At 29.9% G+C, this 27,440-nt stretch overlaps 1 protein-coding gene across 3 annotated transcripts in view; it reads left to right on the top strand.

Annotated features, from left to right (window-relative positions):
* LOC130898096 (histone-lysine N-methyltransferase, H3 lysine-79 specific-like) overlaps positions 1–16,559 on the top strand; it is a 69,322-nt gene extending 52,763 nt beyond the window's left edge. For 2 of the 3 annotated variants that reach the window (XM_057807177.1, XM_057807249.1), the window contains exon 9: positions 6,815–16,559. In XM_057807177.1, the coding sequence (XP_057663160.1) occupies positions 6,815–7,380 (566 nt within the window). In that variant the 3' untranslated portion in view covers positions 7,381–16,559. Of the gene's footprint in view, positions 1–2,665; positions 2,767–6,814 lie in introns of all 3 variants that reach the window. The other variant, XR_009059849.1, reaches the window with a different exon arrangement.
* The last annotated feature ends 10,881 nt before the right edge of the window (positions 16,560–27,440 follow it).

The raw sequence follows: 27,440 nt of genomic DNA, 5'->3' as shown, positions 1-27,440 counted from the left end.
TTGAACTTATCTAATGTTAATTTCATTTGAAGCTGTGATATCTACATCTACATGTACTCCAGGGGCTTGACCCATAATGCTTTCTGAATTTCTTCACTTATTTTCTAATGGACTCTCAACATTTCCTTCGGCTACACTGCTGGATTTCCATCCCACGTGTTGCTTTATTTTCAGAATGTCCGCTCCTGAGTCTGCCAGAAGAGGCGCTGACGAGCGTCTGAAACAATGTCCTATGTATCCTTTAATATTAGGTAGATCTAGGTACTAAACAATCTTTGTTGGTAATTTTCCAATGGTTTTCATGCCCACAGATTCCATTCCACAATTTCCATTATAATATCCCACAAAAAATCTGTCATGCTTTACCGAAGGAGGTTTAATATTTCTATACTTTTTGAGGAGCTCAAGAAGATTGTAACCAGCAATATTTCCAGAAGTTATCAAAAATTCGTGAATAGTGTGTATTTTGCATTTTGGAATTGTAATTTTAAAAAAGGTGCCTTCATCAAATACGTCTCCTTCTCGTAAGAACGCCAGTTCAGCCTTCTTGCAGGCTGCTGCAATCCTTATTATCATTGCGACCTAAGGAACAGATTATATAATAACAATTTATAATCATATCGTAAATTGAGTCATATTGTTGCAAATAGAAAGCCTCTTTTACAAATCTTTCTAGATTCTCCCTCGTCACAATCTCCGATTTTTGGCATGGTATCCTGCTGACCGTCTCTTCAGCCAAGCCAAAAGCATAGTAACTTCTTGATATCGACATTTTTGCGTACGGTGAGTTCAGATCTCAAAAGTGAACATGTAATCCATAAACTCGACGCCTTTGATGTTTTTAAATTTGGAAAATAAGCAAGTAGTACCTTTTCGTTGATGTTCTTTATATTTTTCAAATCGCACCATTTTTGAAATTTTGGGAAGGCCAGGGCGTATCTACTTCTTGATTTTTCAGGTATTAAACTATCCACTGCAGCATTTGCCGACTCTCTCACTTCAAATGGAAAGTCTGATTGGCTATCTAAAGACATTTCAAGTAATTACTTCTAACTTGTTTTAACTTATTTTGAAAAATTGTTGTTTGCTTCCATAGTAACAATACTTCAAGATCTGCTTCCATAGTAACAATACTTCTAACACAATTTGATTCCACATTATTTTCATTGTAAATGAAAATTATTTTAAATATTATAAAAGCTCGGAATTAGATAAAACGTTGTACTTAAACACGTTATGAAAAGGGGGATATAGTTCAATAAGCAAAAACAAATATTATGCTTGTTGAACAATATCGCTCTTGTCATAACTAGTTACGTAAATAACTATTCATATCACTATCTACCGCACTCAATATGAATACATGGTAGTTTTGTATGGTATGCGAGTTATTACACAACACATTTTTTTATTTTTAATAATAAAGAAATTATTTCCAAAATTGTTTCGTTAGATTTTTCTAGAAAAAACCATGCTCTTTTGATCATGCTGTAGACCTCCAAAAACTCCTTGTATTCATAAAGGATGAGTTAGGCAATAATATGAATACAATTACTATTCTTATGTCTTATAATTACTGCCAAAATATGAATTCTTTAATATACTTATTTAGTAGAAAAAATAAATTCACCATAGTGGAGGGTTGTATTTCCCTTATTTTGCAGTTTTAGAAAAATGTACATAAAATAGCCCCCTTATGATTAATTCACATAATTCTGGTTCACCTTATTGCTATCTTTTATGTTATTAATTACCAACAAAGTTTTTTTGAAATAATTATAGAAAAAATTTGCAAATTAAAGTTCAGTCTTGAAGGGTTTAGTGATATAGATGCATGTCAACTATTTATACTTTTAGCTTAGATTACATTAGTGGAAGTAGTATTTTGGTGTGAAGGTTTGTAGATACTTATAAATTGAAAACCAATTACAATTTCATAGGAAAAATAAAAAAAAGAATGTAATTTTTGCGCTTTATAAAGATAACAATACACAAAAATTGAAGATATTAAGTATTGAGTTTAAATTGATATTAATCTGGGCGTATCAAATGTTTTTGTTTTATCAATTCCAATTCTTCATTAGTATTACTTATTACTTGTTCTTATTTAGTAGCGGAGTCCAATATAATGTTTGGATCATTATTATGAATAATGTGCGTCAACGTAAAAAAATTCCTCATCGTTTCCTTCTTGCTATGTGTACTATCCTCAATTATTTCAAAGGCTTACTTCACACTTGCGTTATTATGTAACTGAGTGGAATATTGAGGCTGCTGATACTTTTTGCAACATGTTGAGTCGTTAGTAGAAGTTTCACAATGGAATTTCTTCTGGCTACAAGAAGAAATTTTCTCCAATTTCATTAAATTTCTGATAATAATTCCATCTTCAATCATTTTTATTGCATTTACTCATTTTCGGCGTTGTCTGAATTATATCCATTATATTCTTACATACATAGGATTTTGTAATATGGTTTATATAGAAATAGGAAAAATAGAAATAACGCGAAAATTAACGTTCACGATTCCCATGCATTAGTACCAAAATTATAGAAAAATTTATGGAAGATATACCATTTGGCAGGAAATCAATTTATTTCCGTATAATAACACCTTTTAGTTATAAATACTATATTTACTGTAGTTTGTTTGCGTTAAATAGGAGGCGCACATTCAGGCATGCACACATTATTCACGCGCACAATTTAGCGCATGCATAATACTCCCTACCATACTAGATTTAGAAGCTGATTAAATTTGGTGGTAAGTAGCTTTAGCGCTATTTTTTCTTAATTTAGCAACGCAGCAAATTTTAGTTTTTCTTTATCGATTTTGGTGATGGTATTAATACTTACTATTATACCTATTTTTATAAATGGATTGGTCGTTTTTTAAACGTTTTTAAAAGCTTTAGATTAACATTTGAAAAGTTGCATGGCATAATGTAATAACTTAAATTAAATTTTTTGCCAAAAATTTCAGATTTTACATTACATAGATCCAAAATTTATGTATAATGTACAATGAGATTATACAAGGTGGCCCAGAATTATATATATTAATTACTAGAGCCGATAGTACAATCAAAAACAAGAGTATTTCTCTTTGTTCGCTTTTTATAAAACTAAAAAGACACATCCTTTTGCCATCCATAATTATGTCACATTTTCAAATTAATAAAGATCTTTAAAAAAGAGACTTAACACCCACTTAACATCCCAAATTATCCTGTTTTCAAATGGGATAGAGTAGGTGGTGATAAGAAATAAATTATTCCAAAGTATAGGCAAATACTTGAGGAAAAAATATCTCAAATTACCATTTTGAATGCTTCCGCAGATTTCTAGAAAAAATATTCTTATTTTTGGACATACTATCAGTTATATAAATTAGTGTACATAATTCTAGATCACATTATATGTAATGTGAAATTTATCAAAATTCAAAAATATGGACAAGAACAATCTTTTTCATTGTTTCAACCATAGAAATCAGATTCTTTTGAGAAATTGAATTTTTGGAATAATTAGAAATCATTTCGGAAAGCAGTAACCTTAGAAAAGTAAAAAACTCTAATTTTTTCATTTTTTTCTAAATTAGAATATTTCTTGATAAGTACTTTTTGCGATAATCATAAATATAAAAATATGTAGTATAATAAATACACTCTTTAACAGGTGGGTTGGTCAACATTATCATTATTGTCCAATTATACATTTCATTAATTTGAAATGTTTGCTGCTAATTTAATTTTTTTATCTTCATTTAAACCAGTCAATTTGAATTTTTTTTCATCTAAATGTTGCCATTTTTAATTCTGGATATTATGTTATTAAATATTTTTAAATTCCATATTAACCTGAAAATAAAGTATAACGCCTTCACTGTAGCTGCCGTATCGTTACAAGTTTTTATTGGTATCTTAATAATAATTTTTTCATAATTAAAATGTGTTCTTGCAGCTTATTAAATATATCTTCGTTGTGCTAGTTGTATTTGCGCTTTCTCTTCAAGTCGAAACTTTGATTTAGTTCCTATGTTTTGGTAGTAATTATGAAAATCATTGGAACCGAAAACAAAATCTTGAAATTATATTTTCATTTTATTTTCATCACTTTTCAAATAATGTCTTTTTCATTGTTTTACGAGGCTTTTGTCTTCTGCTCCTATACAATTCAATTACTTATTCATACAACAAAGAATGCCGAATATAATTCCGAATCAGTGCCACTCACAAATAGTAAAAAATGATTAATTACTGTGTGTACCATATAATAAACATTTCTAATGCCATTCAATATGAAACGTTTCTTGCTATCTCGGAAACAGCTTGCAAGAAATTTGATTTATAAGGGTTTTCTAATACGTAAGGAAGGACAGTACGTGCTCAGAATATAGTCTGTTCACTTCAGTACAACAATCAACAATTCTTCTTATTTTTGAGTAAATCCTGGATATTGGCAGAGTAGGGTCGCTCATTATTCTAGTTCATAGAACAATTATTAGATATTGAGTGTGGGATTTTATCATTGAACGAGTTTTGCCTACAATTTAGTTCTATTTAAATTAATTTGTAATTGTTGATGCCCTCTAAAAATCATCAATGTCAATTTAGTACTTAAAAATATGTATTGTTGATTTTATTGTTACTAGGATTTTTAAGGTAAGTTTGATACAGATTAGGGAGTATGAGAAATTGAAATGACTAATTGTAATTTTTGAAACAAACAATGCGTTTTATTCATCTATTTTCGTAAATTGAAACGCTTCTCCCTTTTTAAAGAAATAAAATAGATGCATGTTTTTCAAATGGGACTCAATTATAGCGAGATCAGGATTTTCAATAGATTGTAATTATACTTGCTAATGTAGAGGATGTTGTTATTGAATTTTTAATTGTGAATAGAAGTAGTATGCTATCTCATTTTGAAAATATTTTAATTTGTTCAGGCAAGTATGACAAGCATTTCCTTTGTATTTTCTATTTATAATCCGTGCATTTAGATGTTAATATTATGAGAGAATTTGAGGAAGCTTTCCATTAAACGTTTTTTTAGTATCATATCATCAAAGCTTGTTGTCAAATTAATAATTATCTTGTTATAATTTAATGTATAACAACTTGATTCCACGTCATATCATTCAGTCCAAACTCAAAAATATCAGCAATTACTTCTCGTTTTTAATTTTCAACACATTGCTTTCATAACTAACGAAGGCTGAAAGTGCAGTTTACGAACGCAGTTCATGTATAAAATATTGCTAATTTTTTTACAAACAATATTATAACATCATACAGAATATATTAATTATGTTTTGAGTAAACTGAATATAATCAGTAATATATTTTAAAAAGTGATATATTGCTGAATTACCTTTTTTGATTTTTGTCCTATTTCAAATAAATAGGGTGTTTTTAAAAAATCTATTTGGGACCTTTTGACGTAATTTTGGTCTTTTATCAAACTGGACATTGACACCCTAATAAATCTTTGTATAACTTGTACTCTAATCTCCTAGAATGTTTAATGGAAATTAAGGTCAAGTGGCACATCCTTTTGATGGGCGTTCAATTATATTTCCTGACTCATTATTTTCCAAAAAGCACTTTCCAAACATAGCGCCCTAAATGTAATTAGAACCTCCCTACATTTTATATTTTCTTTCCTTCTAATAGCTATAATTAGAAGAGTAGGAAGCGCCATTCGAATCCTGTACTAATGGAAACAAATTCTATAAATATCCATTCCTTTGTACTACTTCTGCTATAAAGTAAAATTGTTTAGAAAATTTTATCTATTTGGTAGAATTGATAAGGCAAGTTCTACTTGTTGATCTTTGTGTTGATAATTTGAATGAATCTAGACAAGTGTTGAACAAAGAAGTTATTTTAATTTATGGATAGGATAAAGACTGCACAAGAAAGTAGGAATTTCTTTATTTGAAAGAAATCCAAAGTCTAATGTTAGTTATTTACCATTTGTAATAGAATAGAATAGTTGATGTGTGGGTTGGTATTCTTAAAAATGCTTTTATTGGGCATTCATTTTTTGAACAAAACTTTGCTGGCCTCTTATAACGCACGAGATAGAAACTCAAATAGACTTAAGAGGATCTATGATATTTCCCACAGATGTTCTGTCTCACATTTTCTTCTTGACCAATAGTGGTCAAACGACAAATCTCGGGTTTAGTGTATTTGCTGGAAGGAAGAATTTTTTATATTTCTTCCTTTGGAAACATCTTAAATCCTTTGCTCATGAAATACCACCTACTGGTATTGATCAACTTATAAAATGAATTATAGCTGTGTTCAGAATCGGTAAAAAAATTTTTTTACTATTTAGATTGAAAAGAACAGTTTATAAAGAGAGGCACATCCCATGTTTGAAATTTCTTATTCGCAAATTAGAAAAAATCAAGAAATAATTATTATAAGGATAGATTAGATATATTCGAGTTACTCAAGAGTTAACGGGGTCATCTAATGTTCTCTTAAAATGTGCCGACAAGATCTAATTACCTCTGTAAGTTGAGAGCGTCATTTTTCGAATACTAAATCATAAACCAGGGTTTTATTGGAAAGAGCATTAAACGTCTATTAAAATGAAGTGCTAGTGTTTTTATTCATATTATTGTTTAATTGTCCGTTTTTCGAAAAAATTTTGACATGGAAATATAACATTGTCACGTTGGAAAAATTATATATCCGTATTCGATCAGTTATTACAATTTCTACATATTTTGATCACTTTTACTGTATAATACATCGTCAACTACAATTTAATTCAAATATAATTTTTTTCTTTAGATGTCGACGTAGTTGAAGAAGAGAGTGAAGAATCGAAATGGCAAGATCGAATATCTTCAGGCTTTGATCGTTTGGTGGCATTCGCTTCAACCGAGTTAGATAAACGACGCAGGTCTACTGAAGGGAATGATAGTTGCAATACCTCACCAGACTCTGGCATCGGCCACGGCCATGGAGATATTCCCCCTAATACTATAGTCGCTCCTACAAAGCAACAGCTAAAGCTCAATCCCAACTCCAAACCCACCCTGTTTAAAATGCCCACAAGTAAGACGTACCTTGACTCTCCACCTATTTCAGAACAAGGTACCGACGAATTGGGCCCTCCTCGTACACCCTCTCCTTCTTCTCCTGTTCGCTCTAATAGTTTATCAATAAACTTTAGTCCAGAACCAGTACCTGTTGAAAAAAGTCCCACTAGATTGAACCCCGCGCTATTAAAGTACCAGAGATATCCCGAAGATAAAAAAAAACATGATACCCACTTCAAAAAGAAGTTTTACTACAGAGAATGGAGGTATGACAGTTGGACCAAGGAAGAAAGGAATGATTGTGATTCCATGTAATGCCAAAATTATTTTAACTGCTAAGCAGGAAAGTCTAAAGTATTTTAAGTCTTTATTATTTCAATTCAATTGAAAATAGTGAAGCTTTAAGTTTTAATAGTTGTTAAAAGCTGTAAGTTAATGCACGTAATTGCAACTATGCATAAGCATAAGCATAAATATAGCAATTGATATAATGTAAATATTGTGATATTAGGAGCCTGATTTCCCATCACATTGAGTCTGAATTTACAACAATTTTAATATTTTAAAATTTTAATAAGGTCAAAAATAGTGAACATTTTTTTGATGGGGCAATTATATCAGTGCAGTCTTTAGGGATAGTTATTATTATTAATAAAATAAGTCTAAACACATTTTGAATAGCTTTTAACAATTTTTCTTATCAACACAACATAATATTAAGAAATAGTTATACAAAATATGAAAGAATGTGAAATAGGTGGATAGCTGGATGAATAACAAGAGAAAAATATTATTTTTCAGAGCAACATAGGGTATTGAATAATTTTTTTAAATGTACTTGTCTTTCCCTATATAATAATTACACCTTTAGTTTGCAATAGAAAATATAACAGAATTCGTGTTGTTCACTTACTCACATAAGATAAATAACATCACACCCACACGATAAGAAACGTGTAATTTCTTATATCATATGAAGAGGAAATGGCATATTATGTCTCCGTCACAGAAGCATCAAGTAATTATTTGTAAGTTGTTGATTATGCTGATATGCATTATTTGCAATGCTGTATGGTTTTTATAAATAACTATTATATTAAATTGGCAGTTAGCTAAAAAATAGATACACACTTTACCAAAACCTTTCCATTCGATTTTCTTCATCATCCAGGGTATTTCATTGAGCTGGATATTTGATTGACTTGGTTTTGTTTGTAGACTGTCTGTTCACTAGAACACCATAAGTTGTAAGAGGATGACTTAATTTCCTAGATATTGGATATTATACAGGGAAGTAACAGGGCTAAGGTTTAGGTGAGTAAGCAAATGCACTATTTTATTATCTAACCAGAATATGTTAAATAGTACATTTCAAAACAAGATACGTTTTTAAACTTTTGATATCAATAGTAGCAGACAATGATGACCAATTTGTTGTGCTTTGCAAAAGTAGATTCAAATATTGCTTTACCATATCCATTTCCTTAGAAACCTCTAATTCCAAAATGTGGACCCTATTAAAAGAGTAGATTCAAAAATTGGATTGAATTTGGTTCCATTTTTAAAATTCACATTTATTTTGAAAAAAATTCCTGAAATATATCGTTGCAGTTATTCAAAGTCCAAGATTTAATCTAAAATGATTAGTATACTTGTATATTTAGGAAATGTTGGAAAAATTATTTAGCTTAAAATAACGTTAAGTTGCATGTAATTCATACTCAATGGTGGAAGATTTAATTTCAAAAATGTTATCATTAAGTTAGTTTCAAAAAGCTTGGATTGACATATTAAAAAAAGTTATAATGAAATTGAACAAATCTCTCTTCAATAAACTAAAAGTTGAACAATACTAAAAAAACCTCTACATATAGCATACATATATATGTTTAGTTAACATCACAATATTTCTAGACTTTCTATTACTAAAACAATTCCAAGCCGTGATAGTACAACAACCATTTTCATAGTAGCCTCTGATGCCCTCTTCCCTTTCCTCCAAAATTTTAAAACATTTTTTTCCGTTCGTTTTTGTGTGGTTTTTTGTATATCGCTACAAATAAATTTGTGGTTTCGATTTGTTCTATTCGATTTTACCTTGAAGTTTCAGTTTTCAATTTTTAGGATATTTTCTAAGAATAATAAATTTTCGAAAAACTCGCAATTTGTTGGATGTGATTATACTTCTACTACAAACAGATTTTTTGCTATAAATAAACCGTTTACCTAACTATTTAATATTACATTTTTCATTCTCCCTAATTAAACCTTTTCAAATGAAAATATTAACATTTCTATTAAAAAATTCATACTTTTAGCTTTTGACAAATATATTTAATGTACATTTACAATATAGTTCGTAGATGAAAATTTAAATAGTTCCATTTCAAGGTTAAGTATATTGGTTATAGTCAAGCCATAAAAATGAGCGATTCAAAATCGCTCATAATAAAAGGCGTGCGTATTAAGTCGTGAGAGGCTAAAAACTAAATAAAATAAATTGTTAATTATTGTCACAAACTAGGAAATCTCTGAATACCTCAATAATGAATAATCAAGTTTCAAAGTTTGGAACTAATGTTAGTAAGTGTTAACATGTACATGTTAACATGTTATACGTGTAAAATAGAAAACTCGAATAGTAGATTTACGAGAATAACACATGAATTTCCGTCTAACCTTCATCAGGTTCGTCAATACCATTCAGTAAAAATAATGGTTCGATGTTTTTCTGAATCCGGTTTTCTAAGTGTCACGTTTTCTGTTCTTTTTTCAGAACGTGATTGACGCATTTATTCCAGTTTTCAGTAGAAACTATTTTACAGGCTTCTTGCAAGTAATGTTGTGCTTCCAAACTTTTAAATGTTTCATGCCACTTGTCTTTTCACTGATTCATTTTATGGGATTTAATTCGCAATCTAAATACTGCAATTTCTTTAGTTTATGCCATTTCGTCTACAGAAAATTTTTATATTTGTGAGTATGTAGATTTGAAATTTTCAATAATAAGAATACGAATACAAAAGATATATATTTCACTCTTATACCACTATCCTATTTATGAGATAAAGACGCCTATACTATTTCATACAGCATTTCCACGCGTTTTACATTTTTACAAACCGACTACTTATATTTTTTTTAATCTCCGTTTGTGTTATAAATCTTTAAAATAGGATTGAGATGCAACAATGCAAGATCGAACTTTCCTACATTTATGGTTCGACCACCAATTTTGGCAGCACTGAAAAATTATACTAAGAATATAGACTTTATCAATTTATACACTGCCAAAGTAGATATTACTGTTTTTAAAATCGTTATTAACCAAATAGACCTTTCATAATTGGCATATGTATGTAGTATTTATTTAAGGGAAATAATTTTACCTTACTCAAGAATTTTTTCTAGCTATTATATTTGTTTGTTAATTGAACAACTTCTTTGACAAGAAGATTCCTCAGCTTTAAGATTTTATGGAATTTTTTATGTTCTTCTAATGAAAAATGACGAAACTAGTTCAATTGTTAAATTGAATGGTGAAATTTTCTACTGGATATTGTTCAATATGATATATGAAATGCAATGGTTTCAAATCTTAATATTTATTGAATTCAATTTTAAATAAAAAAAGAATTTTCAATTTAAATATAAAGAATTTCATTAAAAAAGAAATAGGAAGATGAAAAATCAAATATCATGTTAAAACATCTCATAATTACCTTTAAGCTGAATTCTAGGATCCCAATTATTATTACTCACGAATCTTTTACATTGGAAAATATTAGTTTTAGAATAAATATGTACCTGGCTTCAATTTTTTTAAAATCTGATTACTGCCATATATTGGGTGAGCTATATAAACATCGTATTGAAGTATCAAGCAATGGTCTGTTTTTATTGAAAAAATGTACTGTAGACTTTCACGCTTTTGTTGGTTTACTTCTATGGTCATAAATAAGGCAGACTGTAATTTTAAAATGCACCAACGTTAATTCTTGGGTGCAAGACAACGACTGCAATTTTGTGTTCAATGTTAAATTTAGAAAAAACATTAATTTAATTGGTATAATTAATTTCAACTATCAGGCGAGTCCAAAATTTTGGTAACTTTTAATTAGTTTCATGTATATGTTTCTCACATCCCGCCAAAAATATTTTTTTGGTTTAACCGATCATATTTGTTCGTTGTTTAAAGTTATGTAATCATGTAGATATTGAAATCATATTATTTGAAATCGAAAGTTAATCATTGATGTTTTTAACTAGTTTATATATTATTGCATGGACGATAAATAATGGAAATCTTATTCTACAGACGTCCAACTTAGTTTCATATTAACATTTTTTATGAGACAATCTTCTATAAAGTTTATACACTATAACTATAAAATTGATAATACATGTCATACATACATACTCTTGATTCATACACAGATTTAAGACTCCCCAAGTACACACCGTTCTAACTATCATTATAAGTTTTTTACTGTTTTATTGTTATTATTATTAAAGAATGAAACAATTTGAAAAATAATAAACTGAATAGAAGAAGATTGAAGCTAGTTTTTAAACCCGATAAAAGCCTTTCGTATTGGTAATCTTCATACAATTTCCAAGGAAAGATGGTGGTTTTTTATATAAATTCAAGTTGACAGCTAAAGTCAATAATATATTAGAAATTGAACTAAAATTTATATTCGGAACCTTCTCTTCTATACCTCTACTAGCAAGTTGAAGAAATTTGCAAAAAATTTACTACGAATCGAGACTGTTCACAATATAGGGGATGGCTGACCAAAATCGGGGGCCCAAACATGTGCTACATGAAAAACATAGGCGATGTGTATATAAGGAGTATTTAATCTATCACTCAACTATTAGTCATTTTAACTGTAACAAACTACTTTTTCACAACATTTTACAGACAAATAATTTAAAAATAATTGATTTTCAATTTTCAAAATAGAAACTCAATGACTTAATTTATGCCTAAACTAAACTATACGTTTTCAGTAATAATGCAAATTATCCTCAATAATTTTTTCTTATTTTTGTTTCCAATTGTTGATTAATTTTTTTTCACACTGCGATTTCCATGATTTGTGTTTAGTATACCTAAAAAATCAAGGTTCTGACTTGTTACCTTTAATAATACTTTCCATTTCAACTTACATGATGTTAAACCATTGTTACATGTGCGTCTAATAAACGTTATAAAAGTTCCAGTCATGTTGATCGATAGTACAAATACTGAAAGTGGTATTAAGGGTTTCCAAATATTTGGGCCACCCTGTATAAGCGAATGATGTACAATTGTATTCATTATCACTGCCTTTAACAAGATTCATCTCGTATTGCTTCTAAATTATTGCATTTAATTTATTCATGTATAAAAATTGTATATTATTTATAATATAAAATGTACATATAACCTAGATATAATTGAAAAAATTTAGTACAACTTTTGTATATAGTCTTAGATCATTTTTAGACATTTAGGTAAATTAATAATACTGAGTATTTCCAGTTTGGAGTTTTTTCAGAATTAGGGCATACATGGTAGCAGTATAGTTAAGTTACTCATTAAATAATTTACTTTATTCATAATATTTTTTGCGTACAAGTGTTTCTACTGCCACTTTTATCTAAGTTAACCATTCAATGAATTCTTGTCACAAAATTACAAACATTTTTTAGAATATTTGTCATAATTTTGAAGGTTTTTATAAGAATAAAACATTGGCATTTTAAGTTTTATTTTTATTTCATATCGGTTATGTTGACACTAAAACATACTTTTGTGTTTCTTTATTAGCAAAACCTTTTATTTAAATATGTATCAAAAGTGTTCCGAGATATTTAATGTAACATATTTTGAATTTCACCTTCAGTTTTGTGATAGTTCTAACACTGTTTTAAATTAGTATAATTTCATTTCGTTTTTAAGTCTTATTGTAATAGTGTCTGCAACTTTTGTGGCAAGTGTTTGTAAGGTTGGCTTATTGACAAAATTATATTGTATCCTTTACACCAGTTGTGACCATTTATTTGTGTGAGATGTACAGAGTAAACTAAAAGTTATGTTGAACAATGTAAGTTTTTATTTTATTGAAACGCATTTAGCCAGTTTAATATATTTATGCGCTTTATGATGATAAGGCTTTTACTTCTTCATTATTTTTCCAATTATCATTGATGTGGTCGAAAAATGACGGAATCTTAAAAAGAAAATGTTTTTTTTTTTGTGGTTTTATATTTATTGTTTTATCTCTTGTTTATTCATTGATTTATATATTGTCACGTTTACTTTTGAGTTTTATGTTACAACCCTTATAACAATATGATTTTCGTTATAATAAAAGTTATCCAATTTCCTTTTTAGTTTAATTACATATTAGTTTACCTCACTAGAACAATCAAATCATAATATGCATCATTATTTCTGAAGATGTTTGCCATGGATTCTTAATTAATAACGCCTTTTCATTTATGTTTGGAATTGGAAATTCTTTGATTGTATAAAAGTTTATTTATTGGAAAACATTTTGTCAACATTTACAGAATATGTGCAAGTTAAATGTTGGAATATATAGTTCATAAAAGCAACAACATCTCTGACTAGTTTTAATGCGGAATGTATTGAAAAGTGTTCCAAATAACTTCTATCTATGAATGGTAGTACATTATTTAATCTGGGTTTTTATCACACGCAATGAATTTATGTTGATAATAAGACTTACTTTTACTAAGCACTTTTAGTTGTTTTTGTTGATTATATACTCTTCCTAACGCCTATTTAGAGTAATGGTATATTTGTTAGCCTGGATTCTTCTCGGTCAAAGTTGACTGTTTAAGGAATATGTAGAAGATTATGAACTGCATACTCTGGTTTTTAGTTGCATCTCCGCGAAAATATAACTGTGGAAGATTTAAAAAGTTGATATTCATATTATAAATCAATGAATAGATAACGCTCCAAGAGCAAGGAAATATCTTTCTAGTGTGAACTAGTTATTTTATTATTATTATTTCACAATTTGGGATTACGCCTTTGCAAGGATGATAGTCTAGAATGATACAGTATAAAAAGTTTTTTTTTAATTCTTAGTATTGTCTCTATTTTCTGTGTTTCGAAGATACGTAGATTTCTTTGTGCTTTATGATGTGAAGACAGTAGCTTGAAAATATCCCAATATTTTTGTCTATTAAAAATAATAATTAGTAAGTAATGCTGCCTATCGATAGTTTCACAATGTTTATTTAAATCAAGATTGTAGTACATAATTTTATCGACAGTTCATGGTACCTTACCTTACCATAAAGGGTTGCATGGAATTTACCAGATTATTTAATAAAATAAATTACAGCAAAAATATTATTTACTATACAAAATAAGCTTCAAGTTTTGTCGATGTTAATGTTGCTTATTCGATTTTTACATCTTGCATATACAAAACGATGTGAGATTCTGGATTAATTAATTATTACTTCACCTAACGTACAATACGTCCCTTTATTTTCTCTATTCAAATTCAAAGTAGCAAAATGTTGATAACTCATCGACTGTAGTTTTACCATCAGTGTATCTATACCTGAGATACTCTTTATAGTAAGTTGTGAATGATACTGAGACAATCTATAGGATAATTCAGTTTGGGACGAATATTGTCAAGTAGGTCAGTCTATATTATAAACATAAACTAAAATTCTAACCAACCATATCAACAATCTGACTATGAATTTACAGTCTCAATGTTTGTGAAAATAATTGAAGCTACGAATTATATAGAAAAAATATTTGGAAACAATCATAGCGCGACGATTTTTGAAAAATAATTGTATTGTTTACTCTGTACATTATTTATTGGTGATATTCTTGTGCTTATTTCTATTTTATGTTTTCTGTTATAGTTTTAAATTCATTACAATTTTTGTCATTATGTTGTTATAATTACTTATATCATAGTCTATTTTTTTAGTGCTATATTAAGATTTTTTAAACAGTTCTGTTTCTTAAATTTTATTACATCGGCTTATATTCAGTTTGTTATACTTTTCACATTTTCTTTCCATTTTCATTAGCAATATCTAACCAAAGGAGAATTTTACCAAGTCTTATTACAAAATACTGAAAGATAGAAGCGTATGAAAAAATTTATAGGCTTAGTTTATTTATGAAAATGGCCATCAAATCTTTTAAAAAGTTGATAAATTTTATAAATGTTCATAGTGCCTATAATCTATTCCAAAAGGGAGATAGAGGTTCATAAGATCTATTTAGATGTTATTATAATTTAGTTAGTATAATTTATGAGGAACAAATTTGCCAGTGACTCCAATATTAAACTTATATTTGTTGTAAATACAATCTTATACACTTTGATCAACAAATTCTGAAAATTCTTTTTTCACCGAGAAAAAATGATCAGTTGTCCTCAAGTTTGGAAAAAGTAAATATAGGTATGTTCTGTATATGATAGAAACCATTATACCAAAAATAATTCATCATAATAGAGTATTTACGATTTTGGTTTGTTGATATCTTTGAACTGCCAGAGTTTTATTTAAATCTGATGAAAACGATAACGATCTTCCTATCTGATAGTTTTTGAATTCGGTATTTTTGTTAATTAAGATCTCTTTTTTTCTACACAATTTACTTGAAATGTAATAACAGAACAATTTCGTGTAGAAACTACTAAAACTTAAGTTATTCATAAAATGTATCTTGAATCAATTCACCGCTATAAACTAAGTTTTTTATTTGAAGATTATATAATCCTAATTCTGGAACCTATTCTAGATTATTTTCTAGGATATATATTTTATTACATTTTTTCCAATAAGCGTTCATGTTCAATCACCTTACCTGAAATTTGCATTTGTATGGCATATTAAGTATGTATTAACATTTTTTTCCTGAGTAATTGTGTGTTGTCTAACAAGATACAAGATACTCACAGATTTTAGATTATATTTATTATAACTGTAATTGAGCGTCATTTTTTGTCACTCCTCGGACATAATCTTACAGGAAATTGATGAAATTTAAATATATTTTTATCAAAAAAAGTGGATGATGATATTGTCTTTTATATATAGTAATGACTATACTTGTATTGGAATGGATATGTAGATTTTCAAAATTTTAACAGATTTGATTTAACGCCTATTACCTAAAAGGAGAGAAATTTTATTTAGGTATTGATTTGATTTTCTGTAGTAATAGTTATTATTATGAGTAAAATAACTAAATCGTGGTTCAAACACCAAAGTTGCAATATATTCTGAACTGAAGATTCATTTTGTATTTTTATTATCATTGGGTTTAGAAATACAAATCAGCAACACATATTTTTTTGGATAACCAACATAACTATTTTGAATGTGAATAAGTCTAGGAATAGATTGTATGTTATATGTATTGAATAAGTCGGTAAATATGGTATCACCTACTGCCAATTATTTAATAAATATGTATATGTATTAAATGTTGCTTTATTAACTCCCGATTTTACTATTATATGCAAACTACATAAATGTCACTTGTTGAAAAATAATTACTCAAGTTTAATAGATTGCGATAAAACTAGTAATTACATACGTGGTGGAAACTATGATACTAACAAACACGGATGAACAACAACTGAAGATATGTGAAAGGACAATAACTAGGAAAATTCATGGACCAATGAAACTAGCTAATAATGAGTGTGAATGAGTTATAGAATTGAGAATATAATGTGGATTGAAGATAAAAAAAATTAAATTAAGATGACGATAGTACAGATACAGAAACAGTCGAGTTCTAACACTACTACGAATAAGATCGTTAACATAGTGTTGCTGCCAAATAAAGTGTTTAGTAGTTTTTACTCTAAAAGATAAGTACGCCTATCTAATTAGTTTATATTTTTCAATTTTATCAAATAGAATTTTAATTTTTCGAATCAAATAAATGTCCGATCCCAAGGGCGACCCACAGGGGCCGCCCGATAAAAATTTCAGTGAATCTCAACAGATATATGATTTTAACAATAAATATTAAAACACTGACAAAGGACCTTATTTCGTTTATCTTGAACATGTAGATAAGAACTTAGGCAGGTTATTTCCTATCAAAGTAGGCTATTTTTTGAGGGAATCATTAGAATTTAAAAATGATATTTTTGATATCAAATCCATAGGTATGAAAAGAGTCAGAATAGAATTCAAATCATATCATATTGCTAATTCTTTAATCAACCATAATTTGATGAAAAATAATCTAATCGCATTTATACCTAAATTCTTTACGCAAAAAAAGGAGTCATTCGAATGGTCGATACTTTTTTCTCAGAAAATTTTTTAAAAACAAATTGAATCTGATAGGCCAGTTGTTAAAGTGAAACGTATGAAAAGACGGGTAATTGTCACCTTTTTAGGCAACAAAATTCCAGACACAGTCAAAATTAACTTAAGATTTAATGTAGAGCCATATGTACACCCTGTGGTGCAATGTTACAAGTGTTTGCGTTATGGTCTCACGTCAACACAATGTAAAAGTAAAAAACGTTGTCAAACATGCACTAACCAACATGACGAAAATGATGAGAATAAAAAATGCGAATCAGATATATTATGCTTATTTTGTAACACGTCAGATCACACCTCTATTTCTAGAAACTGCCCAGAGTATATCAAGCAATATAATATTAAAAAAAACAATGGCCCACCAGAATACAATATTCAAAGAAGCTAAGTTTGTAGTAGAACACCCATCTAATGCAAAAATAGCCACATATAATAGATTCGAATTATTGAAAAATGATGAGAATTTTCCAGAAGTGTCATTTAGAGGTGCGAATAACCTCCTCAGAAAACCCAAAATTCCAAACTCCTCGGTTAAAATTAACTCCAAAATATCCAAGAAAAAAAATGCATCTCCCCTCCACTATCACCAACCTGCACAGGCCTCACAACCCACTTCATCTAATTCCAATGAAAATCATTCCAACATGACCAACAAATCTGTCCCACCTCCCATTTCATCCTTATATAATACTACTCCCAACTCCAATCAAATTATAGTCCAAATTACCTCATTTATTTATGAATTAATACAAAAACCAGAATCAACCAATGAAATTAAGATTAAAGATCATCTATATTCAATATTTTATAATAGAGGCAATACATTCAACAAGGTAGATGCAAATTATGAGAATAGTATGGATTACATAAGTATTAATAGTGATAATGAGTATTAATCAAAATATGAAAATTCTCCAATGGAACATTCGATCCTTACTTCAAAACAAAGGTAGCCTCGAAAAATTTCTAAACGACAAGAATATCGATATTATTCTTTTATCAGAATTATGGTTGAAACCACAAAGTACAATTCATTTGAAAGGTTATTAAAACTTCTTAAAAAATGTTGAGGTGACGGTTATGGCGGTCTCGGAATTCTTATTAAAAATTCAAATATCTGTAAGCAATTAGAAGTAAAAAACTATTTCAATGAAAACATCGAAGTTTGTGCAGTAGAATTAACTAACTGCAATCTCACCTTTGTGTCAATATAGAAACCACCTAATGTTTATGGGAATAATAAAGATTGGGAAGAATTATTTCAACAATTCCATTTGACTACAATCTTCTGTGGAGATTTTAATACATATTTCAGTATGTGGAGTCCTCATCCGGATACTCCACAAGGAATAATGTTAGCCGACGTGGTAGACAATTTAGATCTAGTGGTACTCAATGACGGTATTCCCACTAGAGTAACCCCACCGAATCAATATAAATCAGCAGTTGATTTAACCATAACAACCCCTTTTCTAGCAAGTAAAATACACTGGGAAGTATTTGATGATACAATGTGATCGGACCACTACCCAATAATTATGGAATTGCAAACCGTGTCTTTGTATACTCTAATCAACCCTTCAACTAAATGGATAGACTCTCGTGAAGACTGGCACCTTTTCAAAAATATTCTTGAATCAAAACTTAAGTCTTGTGATCAAAATTTGTCTTCAAATGAGGACAAACTATCATTATTCTTTGAACTAATGTCCACTTCCGCAAATCAAGCGATGCCCATAAAAAAAACTCACAAACAGTTTCATCCTAGATCATACTGGTGGGATGCTACCTGTTCATCAGCATCTATAGAACGGAAAAAAGTATTTGAATAAATATAAACGTCTGGCTAATTTAGAGAACTATCTATATTATAAAAATGTTGCCGCCAAAGTAACATTAATATTCAAGAAAAAACAGAAACAATGTGGCTGGAATATTGAATTATAATTTAAATAAAAGTACTCCTTTGTCTAAAATATGAAACAAAGTTAAATGTATTAATAATAAATATCACCAAACTAAAAAATCAAACTTAACTCCAGAATTGATAGATCAAATGTTAAACTCCTTAGCTCCGCCATCAGTTTTAAGCTCTCCATTTTTATCATCAGAAAATTATAATTTTTCATTTCAGTCAAAATCGGAATTCCTAGGAAAAGCATTTATTATAGTAGAGCTGCATATACTGCAATAAAAACGTCTCGAAATACTGCTCCCGATATAGATAGTTTCACATACAAAATGATATATAATATTTCTGAAAGAGCCAAAATATTTCTTCTAGATATATATAATAGTTGGTGGCTTGAACAAGATTATTCAGATAAATTGAAAGAAATTATTATAACGTTAATACTAAAACTCAATAAAAAACCCGATTCACCGACATATTTTCGACCACCTATATCTTTACTCTCATGAATAACAAAGACTTTTGAACGTTTAATTAAGAATCGGCTGGAGATTTTTATAGAAAGTATCTCCTTGGCACCCAAAAGTCAATATGGTTTTCGTAGAGGTCAAGAAACTGTAGACGCTCTAGTAGCACAACTTGTCTCAGATATCCCATTATCCTTTTCTAAGAACGAATACTTGTTATGTCTCTTTATTGACCTCAAAGGAGCCTACGATGTTGTAAATCTCAACATCCTATTCTCTAAAATGAATATGATGGGTATAAACAAAAAGGTATGTGCTAACATTTTGGAACTCTTTAAAAACCGTAAGATATTTATTCGTGATAACAGTAATGTATTACATGTCCCTATAATAGTAAATAATGGTTTATCTCAAGGTTCTATTCTTAGCCCTATTCTTTTTAATATCTATACCACAGAGTTGCATGACATTATGGACGACAATATAAAAATATGTGCATATACATCTCCCATAATACTTATGAGCGATGCGTGAGGAAGCTCCATCATGCAGTATACTGTATCAAAGGATGGTTAGTTATACAATCTTGGTTTTAGTCTTGCACTAGAGAAATCGGCGGTTTTGTGCTTTACGAGACACCGGCTTCATCTTGCAGACACAATAATAATCAATAAAACCTCCTTTCCTATAGTGGATTATTATAAATATCTAGGCATTGTCCTAGACAAAAACCTGCTTTGGTCTAATCATGTTAGATTTGTGAAGGATAAATGTGAGAAAGATTTGAATCTTCTTCGAACTGTTTCTAAAACAAAATGGGGAGCTAATGCAGGCATCTCACTTGTCTTTTACAGGGCTTATGTACGCTCGCTCATTGATTATGGTTGCACGTTATATGGATCAACCTCTAACACAAACTTATTCATTCTCGACAGAATCCAGTACAAAGCCCTGAGAATATGGCGTTTAGGCGTTATGAAATCTTCCCCATGTCAAGCAATTCTGGCGGAAGCACAAGAGCTTCCACTGAAAGTTAGAAGGGTTTATTTAGCTCGTAAACAAATCATTAAATACAGAGCATTTAATTCATTTCTATTTTCAAACATAGCTAATTTAAATATTCAAAATCTTACCAACAAATTTTGGATAAAAAAACTCTCCGCCACTAGCTGATGCTTTTTTTGATACCCAAAATACTATATATATCCTAAATAATGAAATATATCCAATTTATAGATGCAAATTTGAGATTATCTTTTTCACGCCAAATATAATCTTTCCTGAATACACCGACATACCTTCATTAAATAATGCACTCATGGAAACCATATTGAATAAATTTGAAGATCACACAATTATTTACACAGATGGTTCGAGGAGTGACGATGGAACAGGTTTAGCGTTCTATAACTCTAATAATGATATAGCATTTCACTGCCGATTACAAAATATATGTTCAATATTTACCGCAGAAGCTCTTGCTATAGAAAAAGCACTAACATAGTGTTTGAAACAAAAAACAAAAGGCATTGTAATTATATCCGACTCCAAATCAGTTCTGGAAGCTTTTCAGGACTCCCCCTTCAAACATTTCAAAAACAATGTAATTTTCAACATAAAAAACTCATATTTCAATAGATCTTTAAATATAAATGTAACATTTATCTGGACTAAGGCTCATGTAGGGATCATAGGCCAGGGGAGGAGGAGGATATCCCAAAACTTACGTAGTAACCCTCGTTAATCTCAAACATGAATCAAACAACGCAACAACATTCATAATGTAATATAATAAGACTGTTTAGGAATTATATGAGCAACTTAAAAGTAGGAATGAATTTGTTGAGAACAAGAAACTGTAAGAAAAAATAAAAGAAAATATGTAAAAAGTGGGCAAACAGCGATCGGCTACCAAATATAATTTTCCGAGGAGGTATTGCGGCATAATGTGCAAAGGCAGAATCTGATTCATAGATTAACGGATTTCTCCTCCATTAAAACAATGCGCAAGTCTCTTTTTATTTGCGAGATTATTGTCTAGTAAAAGACTTCCTGTATCCATGTTTCTCCCAGATTTGGCACCTTGTGAATTCTGCTTTTCTGACGTTAATAAGGCAATGACAGAATAGATGAGTCATTCCTGATAAGATAATTCTAGATTTTCTAATTCAGTGAGTGGCGTAATATCTTGTTCAATGTTAAACTATTGAAAGGGATCAGACAGTATTAACATGAATTGAAAATGTAAATTATTCTGCTAATTTTTCAAGTTCTCCTACATACTTGGAGCGAAGTGGAAAAGTGGATGCAGAAGATGCCAAATTGCCACTTCGCTCCAATAACACTTGCCAACAACAGCATTTCCTCTAAAGCCCTCCGTGCAGCCGATCACCAAACATTTATTACCCCTCCTACCAATAATATACTTCTCACGCGCGCTAATAGTTCCCTTATAATCACAAGCTCCAGGCGACTAGCTCCCCAGATAGCTCAAGAGCAGCAATGAATGTGTTAGTGTCAAAAGTGGTTTACTTCTTACCAATGAGCCGTAACGTTGAGAATTTTTAAAAATTGCAATGCGACTCAACCCGTGAATCTACTTCTTTTGATATACATACATATATATATATATATATATATATATATATATATATATATATATATATATATATATATATATATATATATATATATTTCTGATAATTTTTTCAAACGCTCAGTCTATAGTTTTTATAATTTTATATCAACAATTTTATAAAAAGTGTTAGTTATTATTGTTACACTATTTAATATTTCTGTTCGATATTTTCTAATAAATTCATTTACTAAAACTTTAAAAGTTTGAGTGAATGATGCATTAATATTAAGTTCGAAGCATGTTAAGGATAGCTCTTAAGATTACCACCAGTTTATTTAAGTGACCCTTTTCGAGTTTTGTTTAAAAAAACTAGTACCAGCACTACAAACAAACAGTTTAATTGTGTTAGATCGTTTAAGACAAATTTGTAAAATTCCGAATAAATATTCTTCCAAAGCAGACATACACGAGATTCTAGAACGAATTAATAGATGTCTTAGATACAAATATAATTGCCAAAAAATATACTGTAGACGAAATGGCCAAGAAGAATGGTCAAAATGTTTTAAGATTACTTTCGTCAGGGGAAAAAAGTCACAATTTTAAAATTTTCATGACTATGAAGAAGAAAATTTATTCACCTGTATGATTTTACTAGTATAAAATATTCTTTGTAGTGTATCTTTATTAGTGTAACAAAAACAAGAGAGAAGAAAAAATGTCAAATATTTTTAGCTATATGAGTAACTTCTAACAAAAAGTGCTATGTAACTTTCACTGCAGTTTTAAAAAAAATATATACTCCAGACTGACATATTCAAAACTTACTTTTGCAATCTAGGCGAAATTTTAAACATTCCCTATAACATTTCTGAAGCACTATTTTCAACAATAACAAGTAGACGTTTCTGTATATATATATATATATATATATATATATATATATATATATATATATATATATATATATATATATATATATATGGGATATGGCGACACTGATGTGAATATGTCAAAGTTTGACATTTTTAATGGTGAACATACTCAGAACGTGCTATTTGACTTGTTTACAGATACTTGAAACATTCATCTTGGTCGAAAAATGCAATAAAATGGCGAAAATTTGTGTGCGATGATTTTCTATAATTTCAGACGTGAATTAAACCAACAGCAGTGTGCCGATCAACTCGCTTCGAATTTTGGTGAACAAGGACCATCTCTAGCCACCGGGTTACGCTGGTTTTCCGAATCCGTGTATATACTTTTTGTTCCGAATTCAGTCATGGTCGTCACTCGCTGCATTATGAATTTCGTGAAGGTCTTCCAAAATCGGCTGTTGTGCCAGAAAACATCGATGCTGTGCGTAAACTGCTATTGCAAGATCATCATGCGACATATCGTGAGATAGAGGCATACTTGGACATTAGCTCCATTCGAATACAATCATAATGCATAACATTTGGCTGTCAAAAAGCTCGTTTGGTCAAAAGGGATGCTGAAAAAATTCAATCACGGTGCTTCAATAGACGTCTAGTCTAAAAGATAGTAACAGGCGACGAATCATGGATATATGCATATGAACTCAAAACTAAACAACAATCGACTGTAGGGGTCTTTCAAGACGAGCCAAATCCACCTCTTATCTCGATATCGCTTGACTACTTAGTTCAAAATTCTTCTTGTTTAATATTATTACGAAGCCATAAGTCTATATCATATAAATTGAAAGTTTGCAATTCTGCTAATCACTGTTGTGTAAATATATCGTATTTTAACTAAGTACTTTCAAATATAATTAATAAATAATTTTGCATAGACAATTACATTTTAATTCAGTCCCTAGTAAACTCTGGAGCAGAAAGTGAATATTTTTTATACAAAGACTAAATAATTATAATGATCTTTTCGTATATTTACGAAATTCTGAAGGAGGTAACGCGCTGTGACAGAAAGCGTCTGATTGAAATGTATAACGAAGCGACCAAGCATAATATTTTAATTACAAAACGGGTTCCTACTTTAACTGCAAAAGTCCTATGCGGACTAAATATTAAAAATTATTTTTTTATTTGATGTCTGACTGTACAGTTATGTGCATGCACTTGTAATTTCGAGTTCAGTTGTGAACTTTCTTAAATTACCGCAGGACTTTTCTTTCACAACTTTTATACGAATCGAGAATATAAAATAGGTTAACTTATTTGGTCGTTATATAATGTGGTTGTCACAACGAATTTATAAAGAATTTATTCCATGACAACAATAATTACTGTTTTAGTTTTATGTTCATTATTCACCACTTCAGAAGTATCATAAGATTTCAACTATTGCAGCTGCATCAAACCTAAAAAAAAGTATTAACTCTAGAAATTATTTCGTTTGGAGCTCGAGCCTAGTATCTTTTGTGGAGTAGATTTCATCTCAGGATGTATGACACGACGATTCTTATTTACATTTCGTGGCAAAAAGGGACAGTGGTCGACTACACAGTACATTTACACTATTTCGGCTTACAGTTGAAAAGAGAAACACATAACTAATAGACTGATTCTCTTGTTCTTGCGACTCGTCAACATAGGGACTTGCTTGCTAATCAGGACAATTAATTTGGCGATGCGGAAATACAGTTTACGATTGTCTTAGTACGGTCAAAATTTAACATGTGTTATAAGGATTTTTATACCATGAAGTTCATGATAGTGAGTAACAATCTGAGATCGAACGTTTAACCATATTAAGTACAAGTTATGATAAAAATATCAATATTTTATCTTTGATCATGCTAATGAAAATAATTTGGTTTCTAAAGGAACCTGTTTATGAAAGCAGAACAGTACAGATATTGTTACTTATTAGCACGAGTTCGTTTACTTGTGAAGTGCAACAAAATTATCCCAGTTCGCGCCAGGCAACTAGCTCTGCGTGACCTCCTTGCTACTACGCGTCAAATTACTGAATAATAGTTTGGACAAGAAGTTAGACTGTTACTATGCGTATATTATATGGCCGTAATCAACCCTTTGATCTCTTACCAAACCGCTTGCTATTAGTGCTTCCTTTCACTGCGGATCACTTTCATGAACTTTTGAGTTGGTACAAAGAATGACATTACTGGGAAGCAAAATGGCTTAACATCGTTTACAGCGACGAAATGGTATTCAGTTTAGATGCGTATGACGCTGTAGAACCACATGATATTGGGTTTGCTGTTGAATGTTTCATCATTTATGATGGTAGGCTACAGCTTATAATATATTCCTTTTGTGTGTAACACTTCTAATGTCATTGAGAATAAATATTTGAAAATATTGCATAAATTAGTATGGCTTTATTTTCAATTATTTTAAATGAGTTGGTAGGCTGGCAAAAATATTGATAGTTGAATGAATTACTGATTAACATATACCTCAGGAACCTGAGATAATATTCTTTATATAATAATATAAATATTCTATATTAAACTTAGAGTAGCCCTCGTAAGATATAGCAATTCTAATTATGTTTGATATTTGTACAGTAATTATGTAAATTTTTTGTGAGTATTTAAAAAGGTATGCTTCACTCCTTGTGCAAAAATATTTTTATAAATTAGTTTTTGTGTTCACATTAATATTGCTGAAGGTGTCTATAATTCCCTCTGGATTAACACTTCCACAGACTCGTTTGATGGTTTCACAGTGAACTTATCTAGTTACTCTTTGATATGCAAGATAGGTCGTCAACGTCATCTGACCATCATTATTACTATCAAGAACGCTCTCACCCATGTTGATAGAAAGGGGACTTGGAACGCAGCGGGCGCGGCAGGTCTCTGAATATGCTCCAGGAATATCAACAATCTTCTTTATCACAATAAAAATGATTTTCTAAATCGACACAGTAGTGCGACATTAATAACTTGAAATTTGATAATAATGTAAATAATTATTCACTATTACGCCGTTTCTTTAATCCTATTGACTGCATTAACGATATTGTTTTTTTTTTCAAGAAATTGAAAGGTCATATGATAGTTTCAAATATCATTGATTTTTTATTTATTATGAGCTTTTACATAGCTTTTTCTCATTGAGTCTTATACTCCCAAATTCATAAGAATAACTTCCATCTACCCCCTCATGTCTTCTGATGAGGTCGTCTTCTCTGATGCTCGGTTTTATTCGTACTTCCATGGATTTAGTGAAAGTATCCTGCTATCCTTTTTTCCTTCAGGGTAGTGCCATGTTTTTTACTCCTTTTTTTCTTCGGTACTGACGTTCACATTGAGTATATGTTTTTCGCCATTATTAGCTAATTTAATACGACGTAAAAGTGTGGATCCACTTGCACTAAAACTTCTGACGCTTTCCTCCATGATATCTTCCATTTTTTTATTCAACTTTGAGTAAAACAGTTGGGTTCTGATTTACTAAGGGCAATTCACGACTTGCTTGCCTTTGGCTTATATTTGGTAGAACTTAGAACTTATTTGTATAACTTGTAAAAGAGTATCTCTACTCTGTATATGATTTCATCAAGATGTGGATACGGATGACCTAGATAAGGTGGAGCTTGGTTTTCCGATGGGTACTAGTCATCCTCTTGTCTTCCTTAGTAGTCGATGTTAGTCCTTCCTATTTTTGGTGTTTTCGATTGTAAGAAATAACTAAGTGTATTTCATTATATCATCTGTATAACAGTTTCCATGTTTGCATCACAACGTATGGGATAATCCATAAACCACGTGGTCATATTATAGTCTTTATAGTCTCCCCTCCACCCCTGACCAATGCTAGGTACTTATGTTTCACAAAATTTGACATTTTATATTAAATATTTATTGAGAAAATGTTAACAATTAATTATTTTGTAAACAATGTATTCATGAATCTTTCTGAAAAATTAGCATTCTGTGTGCCAAATAAAATCATTTTCTTTAACAAAATTTCATCTGAAAGAAACTACGTATCTTTATTCATTGTATAAATTAGTGAAGAAAATATTTAAAAAAAATAGCTCGTAACTGTTTACCATTGTATAAAGAATAGGATAGTAGGTTAACCTTATGAGGATATCATTTGAC

This window comes from Diorhabda carinulata, chromosome 1 (assembly GCF_026250575.1).
Source record: "Diorhabda carinulata isolate Delta chromosome 1, icDioCari1.1, whole genome shotgun sequence".
Classification (NCBI taxonomy): Eukaryota; Metazoa; Arthropoda; class Insecta; order Coleoptera; family Chrysomelidae; genus Diorhabda; species Diorhabda carinulata.
Note: the sequence above shows the minus strand (reverse complement) of the source record. Positions and strands in the feature narration are given on the sequence as shown.